The sequence below is a fragment of the Bubalus bubalis genome, chromosome 10 (genome assembly GCF_019923935.1).
Source record: "Bubalus bubalis isolate 160015118507 breed Murrah chromosome 10, NDDB_SH_1, whole genome shotgun sequence".
NCBI classification, from domain to species: domain Eukaryota; kingdom Metazoa; phylum Chordata; class Mammalia; order Artiodactyla; family Bovidae; genus Bubalus; species Bubalus bubalis.
The window spans coordinates 80,325,779-80,350,223 of record NC_059166.1 but is presented as its reverse complement, the minus strand read 5'-3'; the positions used below and the strand labels follow the sequence as shown (position 1 = coordinate 80,350,223).

The window sequence follows — 24,445 nt, the reverse complement described above, 5'->3', positions numbered from 1 at the left end:
TTCTTGCCTGGAGAATCCCATGGACACAGGAGCCTGACAGGCTACAGTTCATAGGGTCTCAAAGAGTCAGACATGACTGAACTGACTTAACATGCACGCATGAGCAATATATACAGCCTAGAGAAGAAAATACTTGAGATGTGATCACTTTCTTCTAAGCGAAAGGATATAGTACAGAAGATAAAGTGGATTTATTTTTTGAATTACTTTAAGTGATTTCTACTTTAAGTAGATTTGAGATAAAAATAAAGATATTTTATCCATTAGAGTCATTTGTGAAGGGATTGTATTGCCTTCTATAGAAGCAAACTACTAGAAAAGTACAGACAGGGTCTAGGTTGAGTTTCTTGAGCTCCTTCCACATATGTGACCTTAGCGTTCCAGGGCAGACTTTGAACTTTTCTCTGTTACTAGGGGTCAAACAGGTTATATGAATGAGTGAAGTTGTCTATGTTAGGAGTGATGGGACTAATTGGATATTGTGTGTATGTCTCAAAATTTGGTTCCAGCCCATGGGTTGCCCCTCCATAATCAAGGCCCAACTTTACCAGGTCTTCTAATTTTTCAACCGAAACTGGAAATCTTCATTTTTAAAATGGAAACTGTCCACATTTTAAAATTTAGCAACTAATTCCAAAATTTTTAAAGCGCAATTGTGGGCTATCACTTTTAAATCTCATCCAGGAATTACCCTAGAACCTTGCTTCTACTCCTCTGAAGTGCATTTCGGGAATTCCTGAATACTCTGACCTTTGGAGTGCTTCCCTGGTGGCTCAGACGGTAAAGAATCTGCCTGCAATGCAGGAGAACTGGGTTCGATCCCTGGGTCAGTAAGATCCTCTGGAAAAGGGAACAGTAACCCATTTCAGTATTCTTGCCTGGAGAATTCCATGGACAGAGGAGCCTGGCTGGCTATAGTCCATGGGGTTGCCAAGAGTGGGGCATGACTGAGTGACTAACCGCAATACACACACTGACCTTTGAAATTTTATCATGAAATATCTAAATGTGTGATTGTGTAAAGAACAATTTTAAAGCACCTATGCAATACTGCCCTTAGCATCCTGTCATCTTAATGGTACTTCAAACATGTTTCTTACAAGACTCTAAAGTTGATACAAAATGATGTTAAAATCAAACTACATTAAGTAGAAGCTGGTTGATACACAATGTAGAAACTGGAAAAATAGTTATTTTAATTTACAAATGCTGGCTGCAATTTTTTTCTTTGCCCTATTAGAGAGAAAAGCCATAAGAAACTGCTTTCACTGCCCAGCTATAATTTTCTAAATGAATTTTAATTGCTAAATGCAGTGGTGCTTAGAACTCAATTCATTAACAAGAGCAGTTTAGAAGGGAATATAAATCTCTGCATTTGCTGATGACTTTCATAGCTTAGTAATCATACATTTACAGTGGATCAAGTATCTAAGACATAAAATAATTTTTTAATGATTATTATTTCAGAAGTCATTAACCAGGCTCTCAGGTTTGAAAAAAAGTCTCAAATGAGAAAGCTTCCAGTCCTGTATCTGTTTGATTGTGTGAGACTTTCTTAGGCCTTTTAAAGGTATACCTGTCCAAGTGTAAGATGGGATATGTGTATCAGAGAGTAATAATCAACACTATTATCATGTTGGCTTTGCTTTTTTAAGGCAAGGTGATCTTGCTTTGGGATCAGTTTATTGCTGTATTAATAACTTGGAAGACCCTCTAAGAACCTATATCCTGCATCAAAAGAGGATTTCTTCAATGATGTATGAGATTTTAATACCAGAAAATCTCTCACCAGTAGCCTCGAGCCCCTTGAATGTCCTCAAGTAGCTTAGAGAATATAGACACTAATTCCCCCTAAGGATCCGGGAGATAGTTTGATCATATGAGAGAAAGCACAATACAATGGGAGGCAGGCAATTACTGAGTCCAAACTTAACTTTTTAAAGGGATGTTTTTCACAGAGGTTTTATAAGCCCCCACTGTTACAGTATTATCTCAAGTTTCCTCCCATTTTCGTTTCCTCTAGTTCTGTAGTAAGCACATCCCATTAATAAGAGAAACATTTATTTTTCTTTTTTTTCCCTTCTGTTAGTCCATGGTCCTTCAGATGATCTGAATTTTCTGGAATTGAGTTCGGTATTTTGCTTTTCAAGTTTCTGGCTTACCTAAATTTCACTGTGCTAATTATGGAAAGTGGGTTCCAATCTAACAACATTTAAGCACTAATAACAAGCAGTATGCTAGAAGGGAGCAGAAGAGATCTAAAGTGATGATGATTGGCAACAAAGAATGACTTTTATAAAAGGAAAGACGCTATGCAAATCTAGAGCCATTCAAAGCCATGTGGCCCTGAGGAGATAACCCTGATTCCCATATAGGCAAAGTTTCAAATGTTTTCCTTCATTGGTGGTCCGGTTTGATAGCATATTCTACAAAGCTCATGCATTGATGTTCCTTGGCAATAAAGAATTTTTACTCCTCTACAGCCAATCTGACCTCTGCTGTAGATATCTACAGCAGCACAAAGGGAGAAGGACGAAGGAGCCAAGGAAAGGAAAATTCATTGGATTATTTTATTAAAAAAACAAACAAACAAAAGATAACTAATAGATAGCTATTGAGAACCTACTGCCTAGCACGGGGATCTCTGCCCATTGCTCTGTGGTGACCTCAGTGGGAAGGAAATCTCAAAAAGAGGGAATACATGTATGCATGTATGGAAATATGCATAACTGATTCGCTTTTATGTACAATAAAAACTAACACAACATTGTAAAGCAACTGTACTCCAATAAAAATTTTAATAGTTAAAAGAAAACCTTGAAATAGCAAAGAACATGCATGATCCCATGATCCTAGCTATTTCAATTTGGCTTTGGTTTGAAGTAGTTAGAGCAGAAAGCTAACATTTCTAGCTTTTAAAAGTGTTTATTTAGGCAGTCACTGGAGGTAAGGAAAAAATAAGTTTGGAAGCCTCATAGCTCAGAAGATAGGAGTGGGACCTGGGCTTATGGGACAGAAGAAAATAAGTAACCTTCTGACAGAAGAGGGTAGATTCATTCTTGCAGATGTGGAGCTCCGCCTCTAGGACATACACTTCTGTATGCCAGATACACCTCTCCACTGTGACTTGTACTTCTGAGATAATATTCAGATCACCGTCTTCCCCAAGAAAGAAAAATTCCGTTTTTTATTTATTGTTTTTTTTTTTCCCTGGGAACAAATCTCAGATTTAAATTGTTGATTAGCTTTCTTTCCCAAACCTTCCAAAGTTTTTTCTCAGAATTTATTAATTTCTTTTTCTCTCTTCTCTATTCTATTCTTTCCTACATTCTGGCCTTTGAAAATAGCAAGCAGTATAAGTTTGGGAAATCTAGTCCTTAAAATATAATTGAGAATTTTCTCAGTACAGCTTTCCTTGAATTTTTATGTTTCAACTCTGTATATTGACTTAATTAGGGCATCTTGCAAGATTTCTTTTCTTGCCTTGCCTGAGAAGACTATAGAAACAAAAGGGCAAAAACCTGGATCCAGGGAAGCACTGTAAAGATATATACATCATTTCTTTAAAAAGAAGAATAAAAACTAAGTTCAAATAGAGGTATTTCAAAAATATGCTGAGCCAGACCCTGCCTGCATTAAGCTTGACTGTTAGGATGAACTTTATTAGCATTTAACTTGTATCACACCTTTGGTGCTAATTAAACACCTTCTTTTATGAAAAGAAGCATCTTAAGTATCTGCATTTTAAAACTGGAAGGTGAGCTTTTATGATAACTTATCTAAAGCTCAGTTTTATTTAAAAAAATATTTTATGGAATCAAAATACTGACACAAGTAGGGGGAAGGTAAGAACAAAGAAAGTATATTGAGTTTTATTTTTTCCTATGTTTTTTGACCCTCCCTTCAACTTTTTTTCCTGGCTTCTTACATATGTCTTTTGCTTTTCTGGGGTTTGAATAAAGGATTTGTTTTTTTAAACTTAACTGAATCATTTTTCAATTTCAATGGTGAAAAACGTTTGGTAAATGAAATAGCTTTTTATGTGCAACAAACTATCATAAAACTTAGCGGCATTAAACAACCATCATTTATTTGCCCAATTATTTTGCTCTCTATATAGATTATTCTGGTCTCAGTTGGGTCTCCAAACATATTTGTGGTCATCTGCCAGTTAGTTGGAGAAGGCAATGGCACCCCACTCCAGTACTCTTGCCTGGAAAATCCCATGGACGGAGGGGCCTGGTAGGCTGTAGTCCATGGGGTCGCTAGGAGTCGGATACGACTGAGCGACTTCACTTTTCACTTTCATGCATTGGAGAAAGAAATGGCAACCCACTCCAGTGTTCTTGCCTGGAGAATCCCAGGGACGGGGGAGTCTGATGGGCTGCCGTCTATGGGGTCGCACAGAGTCGGGCACGACTGAAGCGACTTAGCAGCAGCAGCAGCAGCCAGTTAGTTGGGAGGTTCTGCTTCTGGGAGTTGGCTGGATATTGACTAGGACCATGGAAAATAACTGGGCCACGTGACTCTTCCCATCTAGCACATTATCCCAGACTGTCATATGGGACAGCATGAGACCAACAGAAAATGAGCAGAAATGAGCAAGATCTCTTGAGGGTAGAGTCAGAATTAGCTTGTCATCTTTTCTACCACATTTTACTCCTACCATATTTTATTGGTCAAAGCAGGTCACAAGGCCAACCTGGTTTGAACAGGTACAGAAAAAGACTCTGCCTCTTAATGGGGGCACATTGCAAATGGGCTGTCTCCTGGGAGGGGAAAAATACAGCCAGCTTTGTAAACATTTTTACTGTGGAAAGCCTTCATCACTCATGAGGTCTTAGATCTGGCGTATAAGAGACGCTGGTTGGAGCCCAAAGGTAGGTTCCTTTATGAACATCATTTCCAGGTTGTTTTGTAAAACCCTGGTGAATTATATTACATGGAAACCAACTTAGTTCACATCAGAATTACCACATTGCTGTTTCCCCAAGGCTAGGGCAAGTGAAAGAGTCAGGAGAGTCCTTAACTTGGTTCCTTGCATGACTGAGGGCAAAGGTCATTTAAGAAAGCAATTTGGGGACTTTCCTGGTTGTCCAGGGGTTAAGACTCCATCCTTCCACTTCAGGGGCATGCAGATTGGATCCCTGGTCTGGAACAAAGATCCTGCAGGGCATGCCACATGGCCAAAAAAAAAAAAAAAAGAATTGACTTTGGGGAAGAGTGTCAAGACTCCGGGGACTTCCAGGGCCAGGGATAGAAGAGAAATTGTTGAAAAGGTGCTGATAAGTAGAAGCCATAAAGGCAGATAGGCCATTAAAGAGTGTTGGGACCAAATAATCTTTACAAAATGATTTCGAGACCTAGAATCTTAATTTATCACTCTGGAAAAATGAATTGGTAAAAAAAAAAATTTTTTTTAGAAGTAATAGAACAGAACAAAGGTGTTTCATATGTCCCATTTTAAATACTTTTCGGCTCATACATATTTTTGCTCTTCAGTCTTTTGTTGAAAAAGTAGAGACATTTTGTTTTTCTAACAAAATGTCTTTGTTGTTTTTCTTTTTTTATTATTTATTTTTTGGCTGTGCTGGGTCTTCAGTGCTGCTTGGGCTTTTCTCTAGCTGCAGTGTCTGGGCTTCTCACTGTGGTGGCTTCTCCTGTTGTGGAGCACAGGCTCTAGGGCTTCAATATTTGGGGCATGTGGGCTGAATAGTTGAGATTCCTGGGCTCTAGTGCACAGGCTCAATAGTTGTGGCATGCGGGCTTAGTTGCTCTGAACATATGGGATCTTCCTGGACCAGGAATCAAACCCATGTCTCCTAGATTGATAGCTTCTCTGTCACTGAGTGAGCAGGGAAGCCCTGCTAAGCTTTAAATGGAATTTTTTAAGTGGACTTTTATTTATTATTTTGTTTTAACCTACCAACTTCTTGGTAGTGTGCGTGCATGCTCAGCGTCTAAGTTGTGTCTGACTCTTTGCGACCCCATGGACTGTAGCCCTCCAGGCTCCTCTGTCCATGGGATCTCCCAAGCAAGAATACTGGAGTGGGTAGCCATTCCCTTCTCCAGGGGATCTTCCTGACCCAGGGACTGAACCCAAGTCTGCTCTGTTACAGGTGGCTTCTTTACCACTGAGCCACCAGGGAAGCCCCAGAAAGCTTAGGACCCTGCCTCATTTGTTTAGGGGAGAGAGCAGAGGATGTGGTCTTGGGCAAGATCTCTGGGTACTCTCACCTACCTCTCCTCTGCCAGGTGTCAAGGATGCAATCCAAGGGAGGGAGGAGGACTGCTCGTGACCCGAGCCACACCTGCTTCCCTCCAAACTGTGTTGCTGTGACAAAATACCACAGGCTGGTTAGCTTAGTTAGCTTATAAAAAGCAGAAATTTATTTCTCACAGTCTGGGGTGCTGGAAGTCCAAGATCAGGGTGGCAGCATGGCCGAGTGAGAACCCTCTTCCAGGACACAAACCAATATACTCACATGACTGAAGAGGCTCGAGAGCTCTGTGGGGTCTCTTTTCTGTCTGCATTTGTCTTTGTGCATGCTCAGTCATGTCCAGCCCTTTTGCGATCCCATGGACTGCAGCCCACCAGGCTCCTCTGTCCATGGAATTCTCCAGGCAAGAACACTGGAGTTGGTTGCCATTTCCTTTTCCAGGGGATCTTCCCAACCCAGGGATCAAACCCAGGTCTCTTGCATTTCCTGCATTGGCAGGCAGATTCTTTACCACTAAACTACCTGGGAAGTCCGAAGTCTTTTTAATAAGGGCACTCTTGAAGGCTCCACCTTCGTGATCTGGGCACCTCCCAAAGGCCCCATCTCCTGTCACCACCATCTTAGGCTTTAGGATTTCAAGATAGGAATTTTGAGGAGACACAAACATTCAGACTAGCATAGCCAGACTTCCTGCCACTTTCAGTTTTCCTTAGATTTTAGTCAGAAATCCTCGTGCCTCACTTCCAATGTTGTCCTGAAGTCACAAGCATTTACAGGATGACTGTGAGAACCAATGGGTGTATATGTCACTTCTGCCGACTCCTATGTTGAAAATAGGAAAATACATTGCTCCTGTGTAATCTCTGTAGACCAGTGCCCCAAACCCCATGCAGCTGCAGCCATGGTGTAATAGCATGCAGAAGGATATGCCCAGAAATAATATAACTCTGTACTTTAATTCTTTTGGAGTAGCAGTGGGATGTAATGTATTTGTTCAGAGCAAGAGTTGTGAGCTGGATAATGTACATCCTGGCTCTAACACAAGCTGAGAGATTTATCTCTTGTTTGCTTCAGATGATGGTGGTAAATTCCTAAGACTGGTAAGATTAAGTGAGTGGGAACATATCAAGTATTTGGAGAAGTATGTGGCACACATTTAGTGCTCCATAAATCCAATATTGGGTTTCCCTTGTAGCTCAGATGGTAAAGAATCTGCCTGTAATGCAAAAGACCTGGGTTTAATCCCTGGGACAGGAAGATCCCCTAGAGAAGGGAATGACAACCCACTCTGGTATTCCTGCCAGGAAAATTCCATGGACAGAGGAGCCTGGGCAGCCCTCCCAGAGGTGGGTGGCAGTCCATGGGGTCGCAAAGAGTAGGACACCACTGAGTAACTAACACACACTCAAATCCTATATTAATACACTTATGGTTTCCTTCTTAATTTAATTGCTATGCAAATGGGCCTCTCTTTAATTTTATTAAAAAACACAGGAGATTTTTATACATATAACATGTATAAAGATAGAATTTTAGGCAGGTTCTTCTCTGTTGTTTAATATCCTAAAAGCACAAAGATGCCACATATTAAGAAATGACCCAAATTTTAATTGCTGAAGGAAGTCAGTCTCAAAACATTTTAGAACACAAGTCCAAATTATATAATTGCTATGCAAACAATTTTGGGTAAAACTCTCTAATTCTTGGCCTTGACATGGATAAAAAGAATTTCGGTCTTTTGGATAGCTGAGGATGGGAATGCAAAGAATTATGATGTGGAGAAGACATGATTTCAGTATATTTCTCTAGAGAGTCACCTGAAGTGCCTTCTTTGAGAACCAATATGAGATTTAGCTCTAGCTTCCCAAACTGGTCCCCTTATAGAGGTTCCTAGATTTAGTACATGAAGATGGGACAGGATGATGGGGAGTGGAGGGAGGTGACAAATGTTATCCTCATAGGAAAGAGACTGTTTAGACTTCACTTACTTCTCCAGCTTTCTCTACCCAAGTGAATCTCTTGTCTTTGTTTCACTGGAGTCAGAAAGTTAATAAAAACTTACTGGAATATGAAAAGATGGCCAAATATTTATTGAAAATTTAAATGTGTTACTTAAAGGTATGTGTGGCCCTAGATGTGCCTTAAAGGCAATATATTTTTATTCAGGGGGAAACCTTTACTCAGAATTCTATTTGAGTTTGACATCCCACTTGAGTGATATTTAAATAAAAGTAAAATAGAAAATGCCTCTTAGGAAAAGATGGCCTAGTTTCAGCATTTCTCCTATATTAATTCAGAGGGCTCATTTTAACATTGCCCACAGGATAAAGTGTAAATTTCTTACCTCCACATGCTGACCTCAATCCCTGAAGCATTATACCTCAACTCTACAGTGTCTCTACCTCCATCACTTCTTTTCAGAAGTCAGCAAATCTATAAAGCACATTTATTTCTCCACATCTTTGCCCTTGTTGCTTACTTGGTTTTATTTCTGTTGAAATGTCATGTATCCTTCAAATATCAGCCCTGTTGGGTGATTTTCTCTGATTTCCCCAGATCTGGAGTCATAGGGAATTCCCTGGCAGTCCAGCAGCCAAGGCATTGTGCTTTTACCCCCGGCGGCCTAGGTTCAATCCCTGGCTGGGAACTAAGATCCTAAAGCTGAGCTATGCTTAGCTGCTCAGTTGTGTCTGACGTTTTGCGACCCCATGGACTGTAGCCTGCCAGGCTCCTCTGTCCATTGGATTCTCCAGGCAAGAATACGGGAGTGGGTTGCCATGCCTTCCTCCAGGGGATCTTCCCAACCCAGGGATTGAAGCCAGGTCTCCCACATTGCAGGTGGATTCTTTACCATCTGAGCCACCAGGGAAGCTGTACAAGCTGAGGGACACAGCCAAAAACAGGAAAAAAAAAAAGAGAGAGAGAGAGAGAAAATCATAGCTGTTTTTTTCCTCTCTCTGTCTTTTATTTGTTCTTCATTAATAAATAGAGTTAATTCTGTCTACTGATTTAGTTAATCATTTGCGTTCTTTTTACCATCATAAATAAGTTAGCCCTTTGGTGGGAGAGTGAAATATTTCCCAATCCTATTTGTATAACCATATAGTACCATAGAAAGTGAAGAGGAACTCAAAAGCCTCTTGATGAAAGTGAAAGTGGAGAGTGAAAAAGTTGGCTTAAAGCTCAACATTCAGAAAACGAAGATCACGGCATCCGGTCCCACCACTTCATGGGAAATAGATGGGGAAACAGTGGAAACAGTGTCAGACTTTATTTTTCTGGGCTCCAAAATCACTACAGATGGTGACTGCAGCCATGAAATTAAAAGACGCTTACTCCTTGGAAGGAAAGTTATGACCAACCTAGATAGCATATTGAAAAGCAGGGACTTACTTTGCCAACAAAAGTTGGACTAGTCAAGGCTATGGTTTTTCCTGTGGTCATGTATGGATGTGAGAGTTGGACTGTGAAGAAGGCTGAGCACCAAAGAATTGATGCTTTTGAACTGTGGTGTTGGAGAAGACTCTTGAGAGTCCCTTGGACTGCAAGGAGATCCAACCAGTCCATTCTGAAGGAGATCAGCCCTGGGATTTCTTTGGAAGGAATGATGCTAAAGCTGAAACTCCAGTACTTTGGCCACCTCATGCGAAGAGTTGACTCATTGGAAAAGACTCTGATGCTGGGAGGGATTGGGGGCAGGAGGAGAAGGGGACGACAGAGGATGAGATGGCTGGATGGCATCACTGACTCGATGGACGTGAGTCTGAGTGAACTCCGGGAGTTGGTGATGGACAGGGAGGCCTGGCGTGCTGCGATTCATGGGGTCGCAGAGAGTCGGGCACGACTGAGCGACTGATCTGATCTGATAGTACCATATATATGCTGTGCCGGCACGCACAGTCGCTTAGTTGTGTCCAGCTCTTTGCGACCCCATGGACTATAGCCTGCCAGGCTCCTCTATCCATGGAATTTTCCAGGCAAGAATACTGGAGTGGGTTGCCATTTCCTTCCCCAGTATATTAGGTTAGAAGTCAACAAATATTATATCTATGTAGTGAATAAAAAACAAGGGCTCCCCCTCCCCCCACCAAAAGTTCTCAGAACTAGAGCATGTTTTCCCTCATTTCCCTTTAATGTCATCCCTTTACTTCATGGTCATTTGGACTGCTTCTTTTGTGTCTTTGTATTTCTTCTATGACAGTCTGATTATGGACACTCCTTTAAAACATTAATAACTTGATTTAACAATTAAATTCAATTAACCTAATAATGTAATCTAATCATTAATTATTCTAATTTGCTAATGAAATGTAATAAATTAATAATTAGACTTCTTAATTGTCCTAATTGACATCAGGACAATAGTTTGACCTTCCTGAAATAAAATTGAAGCTTTATTTAATGTCCTTCAAGATCTGATAGTAAATCCCATGTCACCCTCTCCTCACACTTTGTTACAGCCATCCCAAATATCTTTGTCCCAGCAATGATCTTTCTACATGGAATGCTTTGTTCTTTCCTCTCCTCTCCATCTTTGGCTGTGTTGCTGCTGCTGCTAAGTCACTGCAGTCGTGTCCGACTCTGTGCGAGCCCATTCTCCAGGCAAGAACACTGGAGTGGGTTGCCATTTCCTTCTCCAATGCATGATAGTGAAAAGTGAAAGTGAAGTCGCTCAGTCGTGTCGGACTCCTAGCGACCCCATTGGCTGCAGCCTACTAGGCTCCTCCGTCCATGGGATTTTCCAGGCAAGAGTACTGGAGTGGGGTGCCAAGCTGTATTACTCCTCATCTACCAGAGTCAAGATAAGATTCTACTTCTTTCTGGAAATCATCTCTAGCTCCCCATTCCATCTCCAGCCCTAGGCTGGATTAAGCCTTTCTTCTTTGTGATCTAGTAAATAATAAAGATCAGAATCAAGCTTGCTGGAATCAAGGTTTCTGGGAGAAACATCAACAACCTTGGATAATGCAGAGGATACCACTCTTATGGCAGAAAGTGAAAAGGAACTAAAGAGCCTCTTGATGAGAGTGAAAGAGGAGAGTGAAAAAGCTGTCTTAAAACTCAACATTCAGAAAACTAAGATCATGGCATCTGGTCCCATCACTTCATGATGAATAGAAGGGGAAAAAGTGGAAGCAGTGACAGATTTTATTTTCTTGGGATCCAAAATCACCATGGATGGTGATCATAGCCATGAAATTAAAAGATGCTTGCTCCTTGGAAGGAAAGCTATGATAAAACCAGACAGCATATTAAAAAAGCAAAGACATCACTTTGCCAACAAAGGTCCATATAGTCAAACCTATGGTTTTTCTAGTAGTCATGTATGGAGGTGAGAGTTAGACCATAAAAAAGGCTGAGCACCAAAGAATTGATGCTTTTGAATTATAGTACTGCAGAAGACTCTTCAGAGTCCCCTGGGCTGCAAGGAGGTCAAACCAGTCAATTCCAAAGGAAATCATCCCTGAATATTCACTGGAAAGACTGATGCTGAAGCTGAAACTCCAATACCTTGGCCACCTGATGCGAAGAGCTGATTCATTGGAAAAGGCCCTGATGCTAGGAAAGACTGAAGCAAGAGGAGAAGGGGGAAACAGATGATGAGATGGTTAGATAGCATCACCAACTCAATGGACATGAGTTTGAGCAAACTCCAGGAGTTAGTGAAGGACAGGGAAGCCAGGGGTGCTGCAGTTCATGGAGTCACAAAGAGTTGGACACGACTTGGTGACTGAACAACAACAGCAACAAAAGATCAAAAAGACTTGGGTCAAGGCCTGATTTTGCTACTTACCAAGCAGTGAGTTTAGACTAGTGTTTCTCAAACTTTATCATGCATCAGAATCACCTGGAGAGCTGGCTAAACCATGGCTCACTGGTCCCCATCTCTTGACTTTCTGATTCAGTAGCTCTGGGATGGGTCCTGAGAATTTACACAAATAAGTTTCCAAGTGACACTGATGATGTTACTGTGGGGACCATACTTGGAGAACCACTGCTTTAAATAATCTAATTAACCTCTCTCAGCTTTATTTTTAACATCTATGTTCATGCTAAGATGCTTCAGTCATACAATGACTCTGGGTTGCACGACTCTGCAACCCTATGAACCGTAGCCTGCCAGGCTCCTCTGTCCAGGGATTCTCCAAGCAAGAATACTGGAGTGGGTTGCTCTCCAGGGGATCTTCTCAACCCAGGGACTGAACCCATATCTCATAGTCTCATGCATTGGCAGGCAAGTTCTTTACCACCAGTGCCACCTGGGAAGCCCCTTATCATTTACAAAGTGAACTTAAAAAAATTGTGTTTGATACGAATAGTACTCAATGCCAGTTAATATTGCTTCTGCATTATCATTGCTTTCACCACACTATTAAATTGCAGACTGAACAGACCATTTGTCAAGTAGATCAGGAAAATAATAATGAGCAGAGACTGTGTTAGTGTTATTATCGTACCGCTTCCCTTGGTGGCTCAGAGGTTAAAGTGTCTGCCTCCAGTGTGGGAGACCTGGGTTCATTCCCTGGGTCAGGAAGATCCCCTGGAGAAGGAAATGGTAACCCACTCCAGTATTCTTGCCTGGAGAATCCCATGAACAGAGAAGCCTGGTAGGCTACGGTCCACGGGGTCGCAAAGAGTTGGACACGACTGAGCGACTTCACTTTCACTTTCACTTTCATGAAGTACGTTAGTATGCACTAGATACACATATATTGGAATAAAATCAAAGTAAGAGCATTCCACAAATATTTAATAAAATGAACTTAGGCATGTCTTCATAGATAGCACCTGTACAGATGGTTCCACGAGTCCCTAGTCATGGCTTACTGTATTCCTGGTTTTCTTGAGACAGTTTTTGCTGCTTCATTCCTAAATCACTTTTGGTTATGGTGAATCAGTCCCCACAGCTTCTAAGAAAATTATACAAGCAACATGGAGAATTTCTCTAAAAGAGAAATAAGTAACCACGTAGACTATTCATTTGGCTCTGTAGTTACCGTTTTATACTGAATGAAAGCAGTTGCAACCTGAACATATGCCTGTGTTTAACACTGGAAATGGGTTAGAAATTAGCATGTGAGGAATTTAATTTGCAGTTGTTGGCAAATTCATGAAGCCTGTTCTTTTGAGAAACTGAGCCTGCCTTTACTGTCAGCCTGTATGGCCATCCTTCTCTTTGACCTCAGAATCTCATATTTCACATTCACTCATTAGTTCAGCAAATATTTCGTTTCAACATCTGCTCTGTGGCAACCATTATTCTCATGGTGGAGATGCCACACTGAGACAAAGCCCCTTCTTTACAGAACCTAAAGCATGGCATTTGCCAACTTGTACTAAATTGTTTGCATTTGTATCTCTGTCTTCCTCGCCAGGTTGTGAACTTACTGATGGTCGGTACATTATTTGTTTGATCCTTGTGTGTCCAGCTCAATATTTAGTATATGATAGATATTCATACATATGGATTATTACTCATACAGAATGACTTTATTTTACTGGTGGTGAGAAATGGAACCGAGCACCAGAGATCAAGCACTGCTGGTCTCAGAGGATTTGGCACTCAATGTGTATTTTTTTTTGACCTGCAAAGTGTTGTTTGTTTGAATTTCAGTTAAGTAAAACGTGGAAGATTTTACATAACTATCCAAATCTCCAGCTTCTTTTGAAAAAGCCTACATTTCTAATTCCTTCTCATCATCCTGCTCCTTTAGAAAAAGCATGATGCCTCCATTTCACTGTAACCCCTACCACTCCCAACTGTATTACACGTGTGTAAGTGTGTACATGGACATGTGTATCATGTTTGTTTACATGAGTGAGTGATTAGGAAAGAGTGAGATTCTTCAAATTCTATATAAATCCACTGAGAGTTGGTCTTGATAATCTTATAACAACCTTAAGTCCAACAAGAAATAATACTTTCTTCTTTTTTTTTTCTTCAATGATGTAGAATAATAACAAGGATTTGCTTTCATTTGCAATATAAGTATATTAAGTTATTGATCTAAATTTTCTCCAAGTTGCTTTTCTGCATTGTTACAGTAGGTTTCCTATATTTCTCAGTTCAACGTGATAATTGCCAGCTATCCTTCTATTGTGATATATACTCCCATCCAAAGTAAGATATATATGGTTTGGGTTTTTTCCCTCTCTTACGATTATTGAACTTATTATTTGGCTTGTTTTTTTTTTAATCATAGGAGATTAGAACTCTTAAAACTAAAATTGAATTTAAAATGTAGTTTATCAAACTAAACCTATTCATGCTTTGTTTCAGCTATCTTTAAAGAGAAGAGGAAGCAAAGATTTGCCAAAATCTGAAAAAAAGGCTCAGCAGACTCCCACAGAGGTATGTGGAAATAAAATTTAAACTAGTACATCAAACACCTCTAAATGTACATAATGATAAGCTACATCTATATGTAGACATATAGGGCTTCTCTGGGCTTCCCTGTACCAAGGCTTCCCTGGTAGCTCAGATGGTAAAGCTTCTGCCTGCAATGCAGAAGACCTGGGTTTGAACCCTGGGTTGGGAAGATCTTCTGGAGAAGGAAGTGGCAACCCACTCCAGTACTCTTGCCTGGAAAATTCCATGGAAGGAAGAGCCTGGTAGGCTACAGTACAGGGGTCATAACAAGTCGGACACGACTGAACGACTTCACTTCATGTGTAGACATAATAACGAGACATACTTGTGTAAAACAGAATTACATTATGGGTATCCATTATGTAGCTATAAATGCAGGAGGCAATATAAAACATTCAGTATCTTTGCTTAAAAAACTAGCACTAACATCCCTTTTACTATTGCTTTTGTAATGTAATCACATAGCAAAATGTCATTAGTCCTTTATGCGTTGCTGCATTTAAGAACTGTACCCATGGTGCTAATCTTGTTCACCCATAATTAATAAGGACATTAGAATAGCTGTTCCTATAGTATCAGGAGAGGAGAAAGAAAGGAATGTTGTAGGAAAGATGGCAGAGGGAAAAGAGAGGCTCATGATGGTTTTGGAGAGTCCCAGAATGAAGTAATTCTCTCTACCATGATTGGGGGAGCCAAGAAAAGAAATGAAAGAATAAAAATAAAACTTAAAACATGTTGTCAACATGGGCATGTTAAGAACCTAGAACAGCCACAGTAAAGACTAGCTTTTATGGTGAGCAGAGGTGCTGGTGGATGTAATAAAGGAGATTTTAAAACAGAAGACGAGATATTTAGGGTCAGCTATGACATTATGGCTTGCTAAAATTACTTGGCTAAATATTTATTCTTAAAGGTGTAAACTGGGATCTATAATACTATCAGATCAGATCAGATCAGATCAGTCACTCAGTCATGTCTGACTTTTTGCGACCCCATGAATCGCAGCACGCCAGGCCTCCCTGTCCATCACCAACTCCCGGAGTTCACTCAGATTCACGTCCATCGAGTCAGTGATGCCATCCAGCCATCTCATCCTCTGTCATCCCCTTCTCCTCCTGCCCCCAATCCCTCCCAGCATCAGAGTCTTTTCCAATGAGTCAACTCTTCGCATGAGGTGGCCAAAGTACTGGAGTTTCAGCTTTAGCATCATTCCTTCCAAAGAAATCCCAGGGCTGATCTCCTTCAGAATGGACTGGTTGGATCTCCTTGCAGTCCAAGGGACTCTCAAGAGTCTTCTCCAACACCACAGTTCAAAAGCATCAATTCTTTGGTGCTCAGCCTTCTTCACAGTCCAACTCTCACATCCATACATGACCACAGGAAAAACCATAGCCTTGACTAGACGAACCTTTGTTGGCAAAGTAATGTCTTTGCTTTTGCATATGTATTTTTTTTTTCATTCTTACAAGGTATTTTCTCATTTGGTAATAATTTTAACTAAAGCAATGTTTAAATATTCAAATTTGAAAAAGTTGATCTCATTCTTTTTTAAAAGCATAACATAGTAATTGTTAAGTTTCCTATTCTCTCTCTCCCCTCTCTGTTCATTTTCCCCTTGGTACTGACATGAACATTTATAGGCCTCAGCAGTTCTAGAATCCCAAGTCTTCTACCAAAGTCATCTCCCTTTTGTAACTGTCTTGTGCATGCATGCTAAGTAGCTTAAGTCGTGTCTAACTCTTTGCAAACCCATGGACTATAGCCCACCATGCTGCTCTGTCCATGGGATTCCCCTGGCAGGAATACTTGAGTAGGTAGCCATTCCTTTCTCCAGGGGATCTTTCCCACCCAGGGATCAAACCCGGGTCTCCTGCATTGCAGGTGGATTCTTTACAATCTGTACCTGTCTCATCCTCCCTTAATAAGTTCATATATGCTCTGTCACCACAACTCTCTAACTCTGTCTTGCCATAATTTTATCCATCAGTTTTCTTCCCCAACCTCATTTAGGGAGAAGGTGCTTTATACTCCCTGCTTTAAAGTCTTAAGTCAGCTTTAACCAACAGTTTATTTTTTTTAACTTCAGTTCAGTTTTAACTTATGTTTGTCCTATTCTTATACTTCGCATGTTAAAGTTTATTTATTCTTTTCACCCATATTCTCTAATCCAGGAATCCTTAAGTGCTTGTTCCTGGCTCTGTGGACCCCCACTCCATGTGCATATAGGCACTTTTCTCCAAAAGACACATGCAGCTTTCATTAGCTTTTCAGTGGGACCTGGGGCCTGCGTTGCAGGCAGGTTCTTTACCCTCTGAGCCACCAGGGAAGCCCCCATACTGTAGCCAGGGACCATCTTGTTCAGCTTGTGCTCATCAGTGTCTAATGTCTGGCACTCTGGAGTAGGATCAATACACACTTTTGAATACTTCCATGTACCCCTTTTCTAGATGAGCCATATGAAATTGCCAACATATTGTTGATTCTGACCTACACAAATGGCTATTTCATATGGTTCAACCTGCTACTATTGGATAGCTTTATATTTCATTTTGTTCATTTTCTTTTACGTATTCCCCACATATTCCTCCAGCGAGTGACTTTATATACTGAGAAATGGTCTTGCAGAGCAGTTAAAAACAGTAACTTTAGGACTGGGTTGCCTACATGGAAATCTCTGCCATATACCAGCTACATGACCTTAGACAAGTTACTTATTCTTTCTATGCCTGTGTTTCCTCATCCTTAAAATGGGGTCATAATAGAGAGTTGTTGCACAGATTAAATGAGTTGTTGTTGTTGTTGTTGAGTCACTCAGTTGTGTCTGACTCTTTGCGACCCCATGGATTATGCAGCACACCAGGCTTCCCCGTCCTTCATTATCTCTCGGAGTTTGCTCAAACTCATGCCCATTGAGTTAGTGATGCCATCCAACCATCTCATCCTCTGTCGTCCCCTTCTCCTCATGCCCTCAGTCTTTCCCAGCATCAAGGTCTTTTCCAATGAGTTAATATATTAGAGTGCAGTTTAGCTCTAGAAATGGCTAAGTTAAAGCTAAGCTCAGCTCTCTTCTTTGGGCCCTCATCATCTTAATGTTCCCCTTCCTCTTATGGTTATATCTTCTTAAGAGTGAGTCTTTACCATACACACACAAAAAAGATAACTTGCTTTGCATCTCAAAGCATTGTAATGTTTCTTGACTGCCATTAGTTGTGGAAAATAGGAGCAAACATTTCTGATCAGTTACATTTCAACCAGGCACTTTCCATACAATCTCTGATTTACTGATTCACATTTACGTATGGGATTTCCCTGCCCAGTTCCAAATGGTGCCTACAATACTTGGGTTACAGGATGAGGATACAAGGTACCTTGACGTACAGGATTCTGACATATAGGATGCAAGGCACATTGACCTACAGGATTCATGACTTTGCTACATGGAATACATGTCCAACTCATAACATACTTTTAATGTTTTCATTGCATGAAATGGAATGAAAGAATGGACAGGAGAGCATACATATACACAAATGAGATATCCTCCTGTTTTATATTTGCTTGTCGTTCTATTCCAATCTATGACTTATATATTAAACTGTGTTGCTGTTTTAGTTAGATTCAAACTGCAGTGTTATGTGAACATTTTTTTTTTAGTAGCAGCTAAAGGCCTTCCTTGCAGTCAAGGACTTTGACAGAACATGGAGCCAAGCTGGTTTCCCCATCTCACCTACTCTTACTTCCTGACAGAACCTAATCTAGATAAAAGCATATTCGGCATGCATATTGTTGGTCACCTTTCTACTCAAGCATTATTTCCAATTCTTGGCTTTAATGCCTTTGTCCTGCTCCGGGCTCTAACTTTTGATCATTTCTTTTCAGTCTCCCTTTCTTTTCTGCTCCCCTTTGATTGCCTCTGAGGCCATTGCAATAGCCCCAGCCATCACCTCTGTGCATCTCATCCTCATGTCCTCCTCTCTGGGCCCAAGCTGTCTCCAGGTCCAGGGCTGTACTCTTGCTAATCGTGGGCCTGAGATTCCCACTGATAGATGTTTCTACTGGGTATCCCTCTGCGGACACACCTCAAAGGCAACATTTTAATATACTTAAACCCATATTCTTCCCCTAAAAGCTGATCCTCTTTGTTCAGTCTCTGTTCCTGTTATTGACAACACAATCCATCAAGACACCTAAGCTCAAAAACATCAGGGTTATCTTTGACTCTTCTGCTGATGTGATATTAGACACTGTGATACGTCCTTAGGCTTGTGCCTCAGATGGTAGAGTCCACCTGCAATGCAGAAGACCTGGGTTCGACGCCTGGGTTGGGAAGATCCCCTGGAGGAGGGCTTGGCAATCCGCTTCAATATTCTTGCCTGGAGACTCTCATGGACAGAGGACCCTAGGGGGCTACAGTCCATGGATTGCATAGAGTCGGACATGACTGAGTAACTAACACACACAATACGTCCTTGGTTTCATTCTCACTGAATTAGTCCAGGGGACCCCCACACATAGTATCTCGCAAGGCAGCTTCTTTCTTTCCTGGTGAAATGGATTCTCATATCTAATCTTCCTGTGACATATTCTTAACCCCTTTCTCTCTCTGTGCTCCTGGGGTTCTCTCATCTCTCTGGGCTTCTCTCCTTTTTGTGAACCCCTTCTAGAGGAAAGCATACAAGCCAACACATCTGATTTTGTTATTTTAACTCATTGTCCTACTTTTTTCCTCTTGTGCATCGTTTCTAGAGGCATCATGTGCAGTGGAAAAACATGATTTTGAGAATCAGTCTGAATACAGATGTGCTCTGTCACATTAACTTGGGCTTTTCCGTGAAGCTGCCCTATCTGTAAAGTAGACATGGTATATCACCTTCCTCGTGGGGCTAGTGTGAAGATGTAATGATGTAAAGAATGTGACGTTAAGGCTCTGCACACTCAGCAGCTCTCAGACCTCCATACTAATTCTCATTAGTGGACGGGAGCATAAGAGCCCCATGCCCTACTCTCCCTCTCTTCCATCTGGAAAGCTCTGGGCTGTATTTACTGAGCATCCCTGGCAGAAGCTCGTTATTCTCCTCACCTTCACCTTCTGTGGTTGCTACATTTTTACCAGAGTTCATCTCAAACACAGCTGACTCAGTGCTGGAAAAGAAAGGCATTTTTATTCCCATTTTTTGAAATGAAGAAACCAAAGTCCGCCAAAGTCACGTGATATGCCCAAAGTGCCTGCTTAAAAGAGAATTTTGGGAAATCGTCCTTGGGAAATATGTCCTTGAACATTATAATGTGCTTTTATATTACCTCAGAGAAAGAGTTGATTTCCATTTTTCTGTTTATAATTTTCCATTTAGTTAATGATTAGGGTTTGAAGGGTGCCTACGAATGTGTGAGAAGAACTTCTATAGCACCAGTCCCCCAACCTTCTTAGCACCAGGGACCAGTTTTCATGAAAAGTGAAAGTGAAAGTCACTTGGTCGTGTCTGACTCTTTGAGACCCCATGGAATTCTCCAGGCCAGAATACTGCAGTGGGTAGCCTTTCCCTTCTCCAGGGGATCTTCCCAACCCAGGGGTAGAACCCAGGTCTCCTGCATTGCAGGTGGATTCTTTACCATCTGAGCCACAAGGGAAGCCCAAGAATACTGGAGTGGGTAGCATATCCCTTCTCCAGCAGATCTTCCTGACCCAGGAATCGAAACAGGTCTCCTGCATTGCAGGCAGATTCTTTACCAACTGAGCTATCAGGGAAACCAGTTTTCATGGAAGACAGTTTTTTCCACAGAGGGCATAGTGGGCAAGGATTATTTCAGGATGATTCAAGTGCATAACATTTATTGCACTTTATTTCTATTATTATTACATCAGCTCCACTTCAGATAATCAAGCATTAGATCCCAGAGGTTGGGGAACCCTGTTCTGTAGGATCTACTCCATCATTCTTTCATCAGGCAGAACCAGTAGCCATTTCAGACTTATGGGACTACATCCCATTTTAAAAGTGATCTAGGTGGAACCAGTTTCTTCTTGGATGGACCATTCCTGTGTTAAACTTTACCTATTTTAAAGGCTGTAAAAACAATTCTCCCTTGAATAAAGATGGAGGATAGATTATTTTCTGTATGGCTCTGTGATCATGTGCCTAACTGAGCCTTAATGTCAGAACTGAATTCAAATTTCACCTTGGTCCTCTGCTACTTAATAGCTGTGTAACCTTGAACAATTTGTTGAACATCTTTAAACCAGTTGTTGTAATACCTACTCCTAAATTTACACATTAAATTAGGTCATATATGTTGAGAACTTTATAGACTCTGGCTAAGAGTCAGAGCTCAATAAATGGCAGGGAGTGCATACCAACCACATCTTCCTTCCAGGGAATGATTTTCATATTTACTACAGTCTGGAGAATTCAAACCCCAAGAAAAACAAAACAAAGTGAACACTGTTGAAAATGACAGTCAAAACCAGTTGTATGCATTGGGAACATATAATTTTGTAAACAGTGATGACCACAGTTTTTCTCTTCTTATATTCGTTTCTCTTTTTATTTTCAGGATATAATGTTGTCCTGATCTTTTATTTGCCAAAGAATTTAAATGATTTGAAGAAAACATACAGCATCTATGTCTTTGTCTCTCCCTCTGTCTCATTAAATCTTAAATTACAAGGAAAGGGAATGATTTCCGCAGGTGTCCCTTTTTGGTTGTTTTCTTTCTTTACATGAAAAATGAGCTCCTATCCCCTTCCTTTTCTTTTTCCCAATTGAGGAGGACAATGAAGATCTGAAATGCCAGCTGCAGTTCGTGAAGGAAGAAGCCGCTCTGATGAGAAAGAAAATGGCCAAGATTGACAAAGAAAAGGACAGATTCGAACACGAGCTCCAGAAGTACCGATCCTTTTACGGGGATCTGGACAGTCCTTTGCCCAAAGGAGAAGCCGGGGGCCCGCCCAGCACCAGAGAAGCCGAGCTCAAGCTGCGGCTGAGGCTGGTGGAGGAAGAAGCCAACATCCTGGGCAGAAAGATCGTCGAACTGGAAGTGGAGAACCGAGGCCTGAAGGCGGAACTGGACGACCTGCGGGGCGATGACTTCAACGGCTCGGCCAACCCCCTGATGAGGGAGCAGAGCGAATCCCTGTCGGAGCTGCGGCAGCACCTGCAGCTGGTGGAGGATGAGACGGAGCTGCTGCGTAGGAACGTGGCCGACCTCGAAGAGCAAAACAAGCGCATCACGGCGGAGCTCAACAAGTACAAATACAAATCAGGGGGCCATGAGAGCGCGCGGCACCACGACAGCGCCAAGACCGAGGCCCTACAGGAGGAGCTGAAGGCGGCGCGCCTGCAGATCAACGAGCTCAGCGGCAAGGTCATGCAGCTGCAGTACGAGAACCGCGTGCTCATGTCCAACATGCAGCGCTACGACCTGGCCTCACACCTGGGCATCCGCGGCAGCCCGCGTGACAGCGACGCCGAGAGCGACGCGGGCAAAAAGGAGAGTGACGACGACTCACGGCCGCCGCATCGCAAGCGAGAAGGGCCTATCGGCGGCGAGAGCGACTCGGAGGAGGTGCGCAACATCCGCTGCCTCACGCCCACCCGCTCCTTCTACCCCGCGCCGCCGCCGGGGCCCTGGCCCAAGAGCTTCTCTGACCGGCAGCAGATGAAGGACATCCGCTCGGAGGCTGAGCGCCTGGGCAAGACCATCGACCGCCTCATCGCCGACACCAGCACCATCATCACCGAGGCGCGCATCTACGTGGCCAACGGGGACCTGTTCGGACTCATGGACGAGGAGGACGACGGCAGCCGCATCCGCGAGCACGAGCTGCTCTACCGCATCAACGCGCAGATGAAGGCCTTCCGCAAGGAGCTGCAGACCTTCATCGACCGGCTCGAGGTGCCCAAGTCCGCCGACGACCCCGGCGCCGAGGAGCCCATATCCGTGAGTCAGGTACAGTTCTGCCTATTGCGAGCCACGGCGCTGGCGAGGCTGGTCCGCGGAGCCGCGGTCCCCGGAGGGGCGACTCCGCGCACCCACCTCCACGCCCCGCTTTAGGGAAACCCCAGCTCAGAGCCTCTCTGGGCTTGGAAGCTCCACGGCGCACTTGTTCTTTGACCCTGTCCTTCTTCAGGCCTGATGTTTTCGTCATCCAATCGCTAAGTTAATTGTTCCCTCTCTGATCTGTTTCAGAGAGAGATATACCCACCTCTCCCTTCCCCCAGTTTTTGTGTAAAGATGAAAGGATTTCTAAGATACATTATTATTGAAGGTCGACATTTTCAGTATTAACTCTACTGATTCTAATAGATTTTGCTGCAGGAAGATCCCAAATAGAAATCTTCAATTGCTGGTCTGTGGTTTTCGAACCGAGATTCAAATTAAGCTTAAAGTACTTTTAAATCACTAAATGATCAGTATTTATGCATCACTACTGATGGTAGTGGTGGTTGTTTAGTCGCTCAATCGTGTCCGACTCTACCCGTGGACTGTAGCCCACCTGGCTCCTCTGTCCATGGGACTTCCCAGGCAAGAATACTGGAGTGGGGGTGCCATTTCCTTCTCCAGGGCATCTTCCCAATCCAGGGATCGAACCTGTATCTCTTGCATTGGCAGGTGGATTACTTTACCGCTGAGCCACCAGGGACCCAGCGGTAAAGAGAGATGCTTTTGTGTCTGGAGCCCTCCCTACAAGAGGAGCAGATAGAAGCTGCTGTTGTACCTACCACCAAAGTAACATGATATTTATTTCTAGAGAAAATCACTGTCAGTTCTCTAGAAGACCCTCAGGCTGGGGAAGGAGTGTTACACTTTAGCCCTCAATGCAACACTAATTCAGAGAAATAGTAATAACTATTCCCGAACAGGGAAAACCAGCGTTTTTCCTTCATCCTAATTGTAGAGGCACATCTGATGAATTGGACTGATCTCCTCTAGCCAGGTATGGTGGCCAAAAACCAATGCATTTTGTCAGAGTTAACCACATAAAAGAGAGTTTACAAAACAAACAGGCAGTACTACCCTTTCACAAGCCTGGTATCTTGTATCCATTGAAGAACCCATAGAAGAGCAACAGCATGCATGGCTTTTAAGGCATGCAAGAGGTTTAAATCTAAAAATCAGTTTATACACAGAAGCATGATATTAGATTAACTGCCTGTTAGTCACAACTAGAAAAATCCCAACCCTATCGCTTATTTATCTTGCATGCTGCTTTGCTTTGCTATTAAAAAAAATAAAAAGTTTTATGATAAAACTTGTTGAATTTTGAAATGTTAATGATTTTTTTCTCTATGTATTATGTCAAATAGTTGGTTTTTAATTTCCTTGTTGCAGATTTTGAATACTTTGCGCATGTGTTTTTTCAATTATACTCTCAGAAAGAAATAGCAGAGTAAGAGAAAGTATGTATATAACAGTAGGCTTTCAGACTTTGTAAGTATATATGAGGGAGGGGTCTTTATTTTAAGTTGAATGGATATGTAGATTAGTTGATATAAACTTAAGTTTTAAAAATTATTATTAATTAATTCTTCTTTTTGTCTTTGCATTTACCTTCCCAGATGTTCCAGCCTATCATTTTACTTATTCTCATTCTTGTATTATTTTCATCACTTTCTTACACAACAATATTTAAACTTGTCTTCCTTTTTACACTGTTTTTTGTACTGTAAACCTTTCATCATTTACCATTCATTGTAGTATTTCAGTTTGTTTGTTTTGTTCACCCTTCAAGACAAGAAGTAAAAGAAGTATAATTTCTGTAGTAACCAATGCTATAAAAACACTGAAGACTGCTTATTTCTTTAAAAAGACGCATCTTCCCACTACCAAATTCAGTAAGAAGCCTGAGCATTAA

General features: G+C 41.8%; 1 protein-coding gene across 7 annotated transcripts in view; it reads left to right on the top strand.

Moving 5' to 3' along the window:
* Positions 1-24,445, top strand: part of SOGA3 (SOGA family member 3) — a 47,963-nt gene extending 23,518 nt beyond the window's left edge. The window contains exons 5-8 of one of the 7 annotated variants that reach the window (XM_044924464.2): positions 14,503-14,574; positions 21,358-22,539; positions 23,489-23,527; positions 24,150-24,274. In XM_044924464.2, coding sequence (XP_044780399.2) covers positions 14,503-14,574; positions 21,358-22,539; positions 23,489-23,500 — 1,266 coding nt within the window. In that variant the 3' untranslated portion in view covers positions 23,501-23,527; positions 24,150-24,274. The other 6 variants (XR_006542476.2, XM_044924460.2, XM_044924461.2 and 3 more) reach the window with 6 other exon arrangements.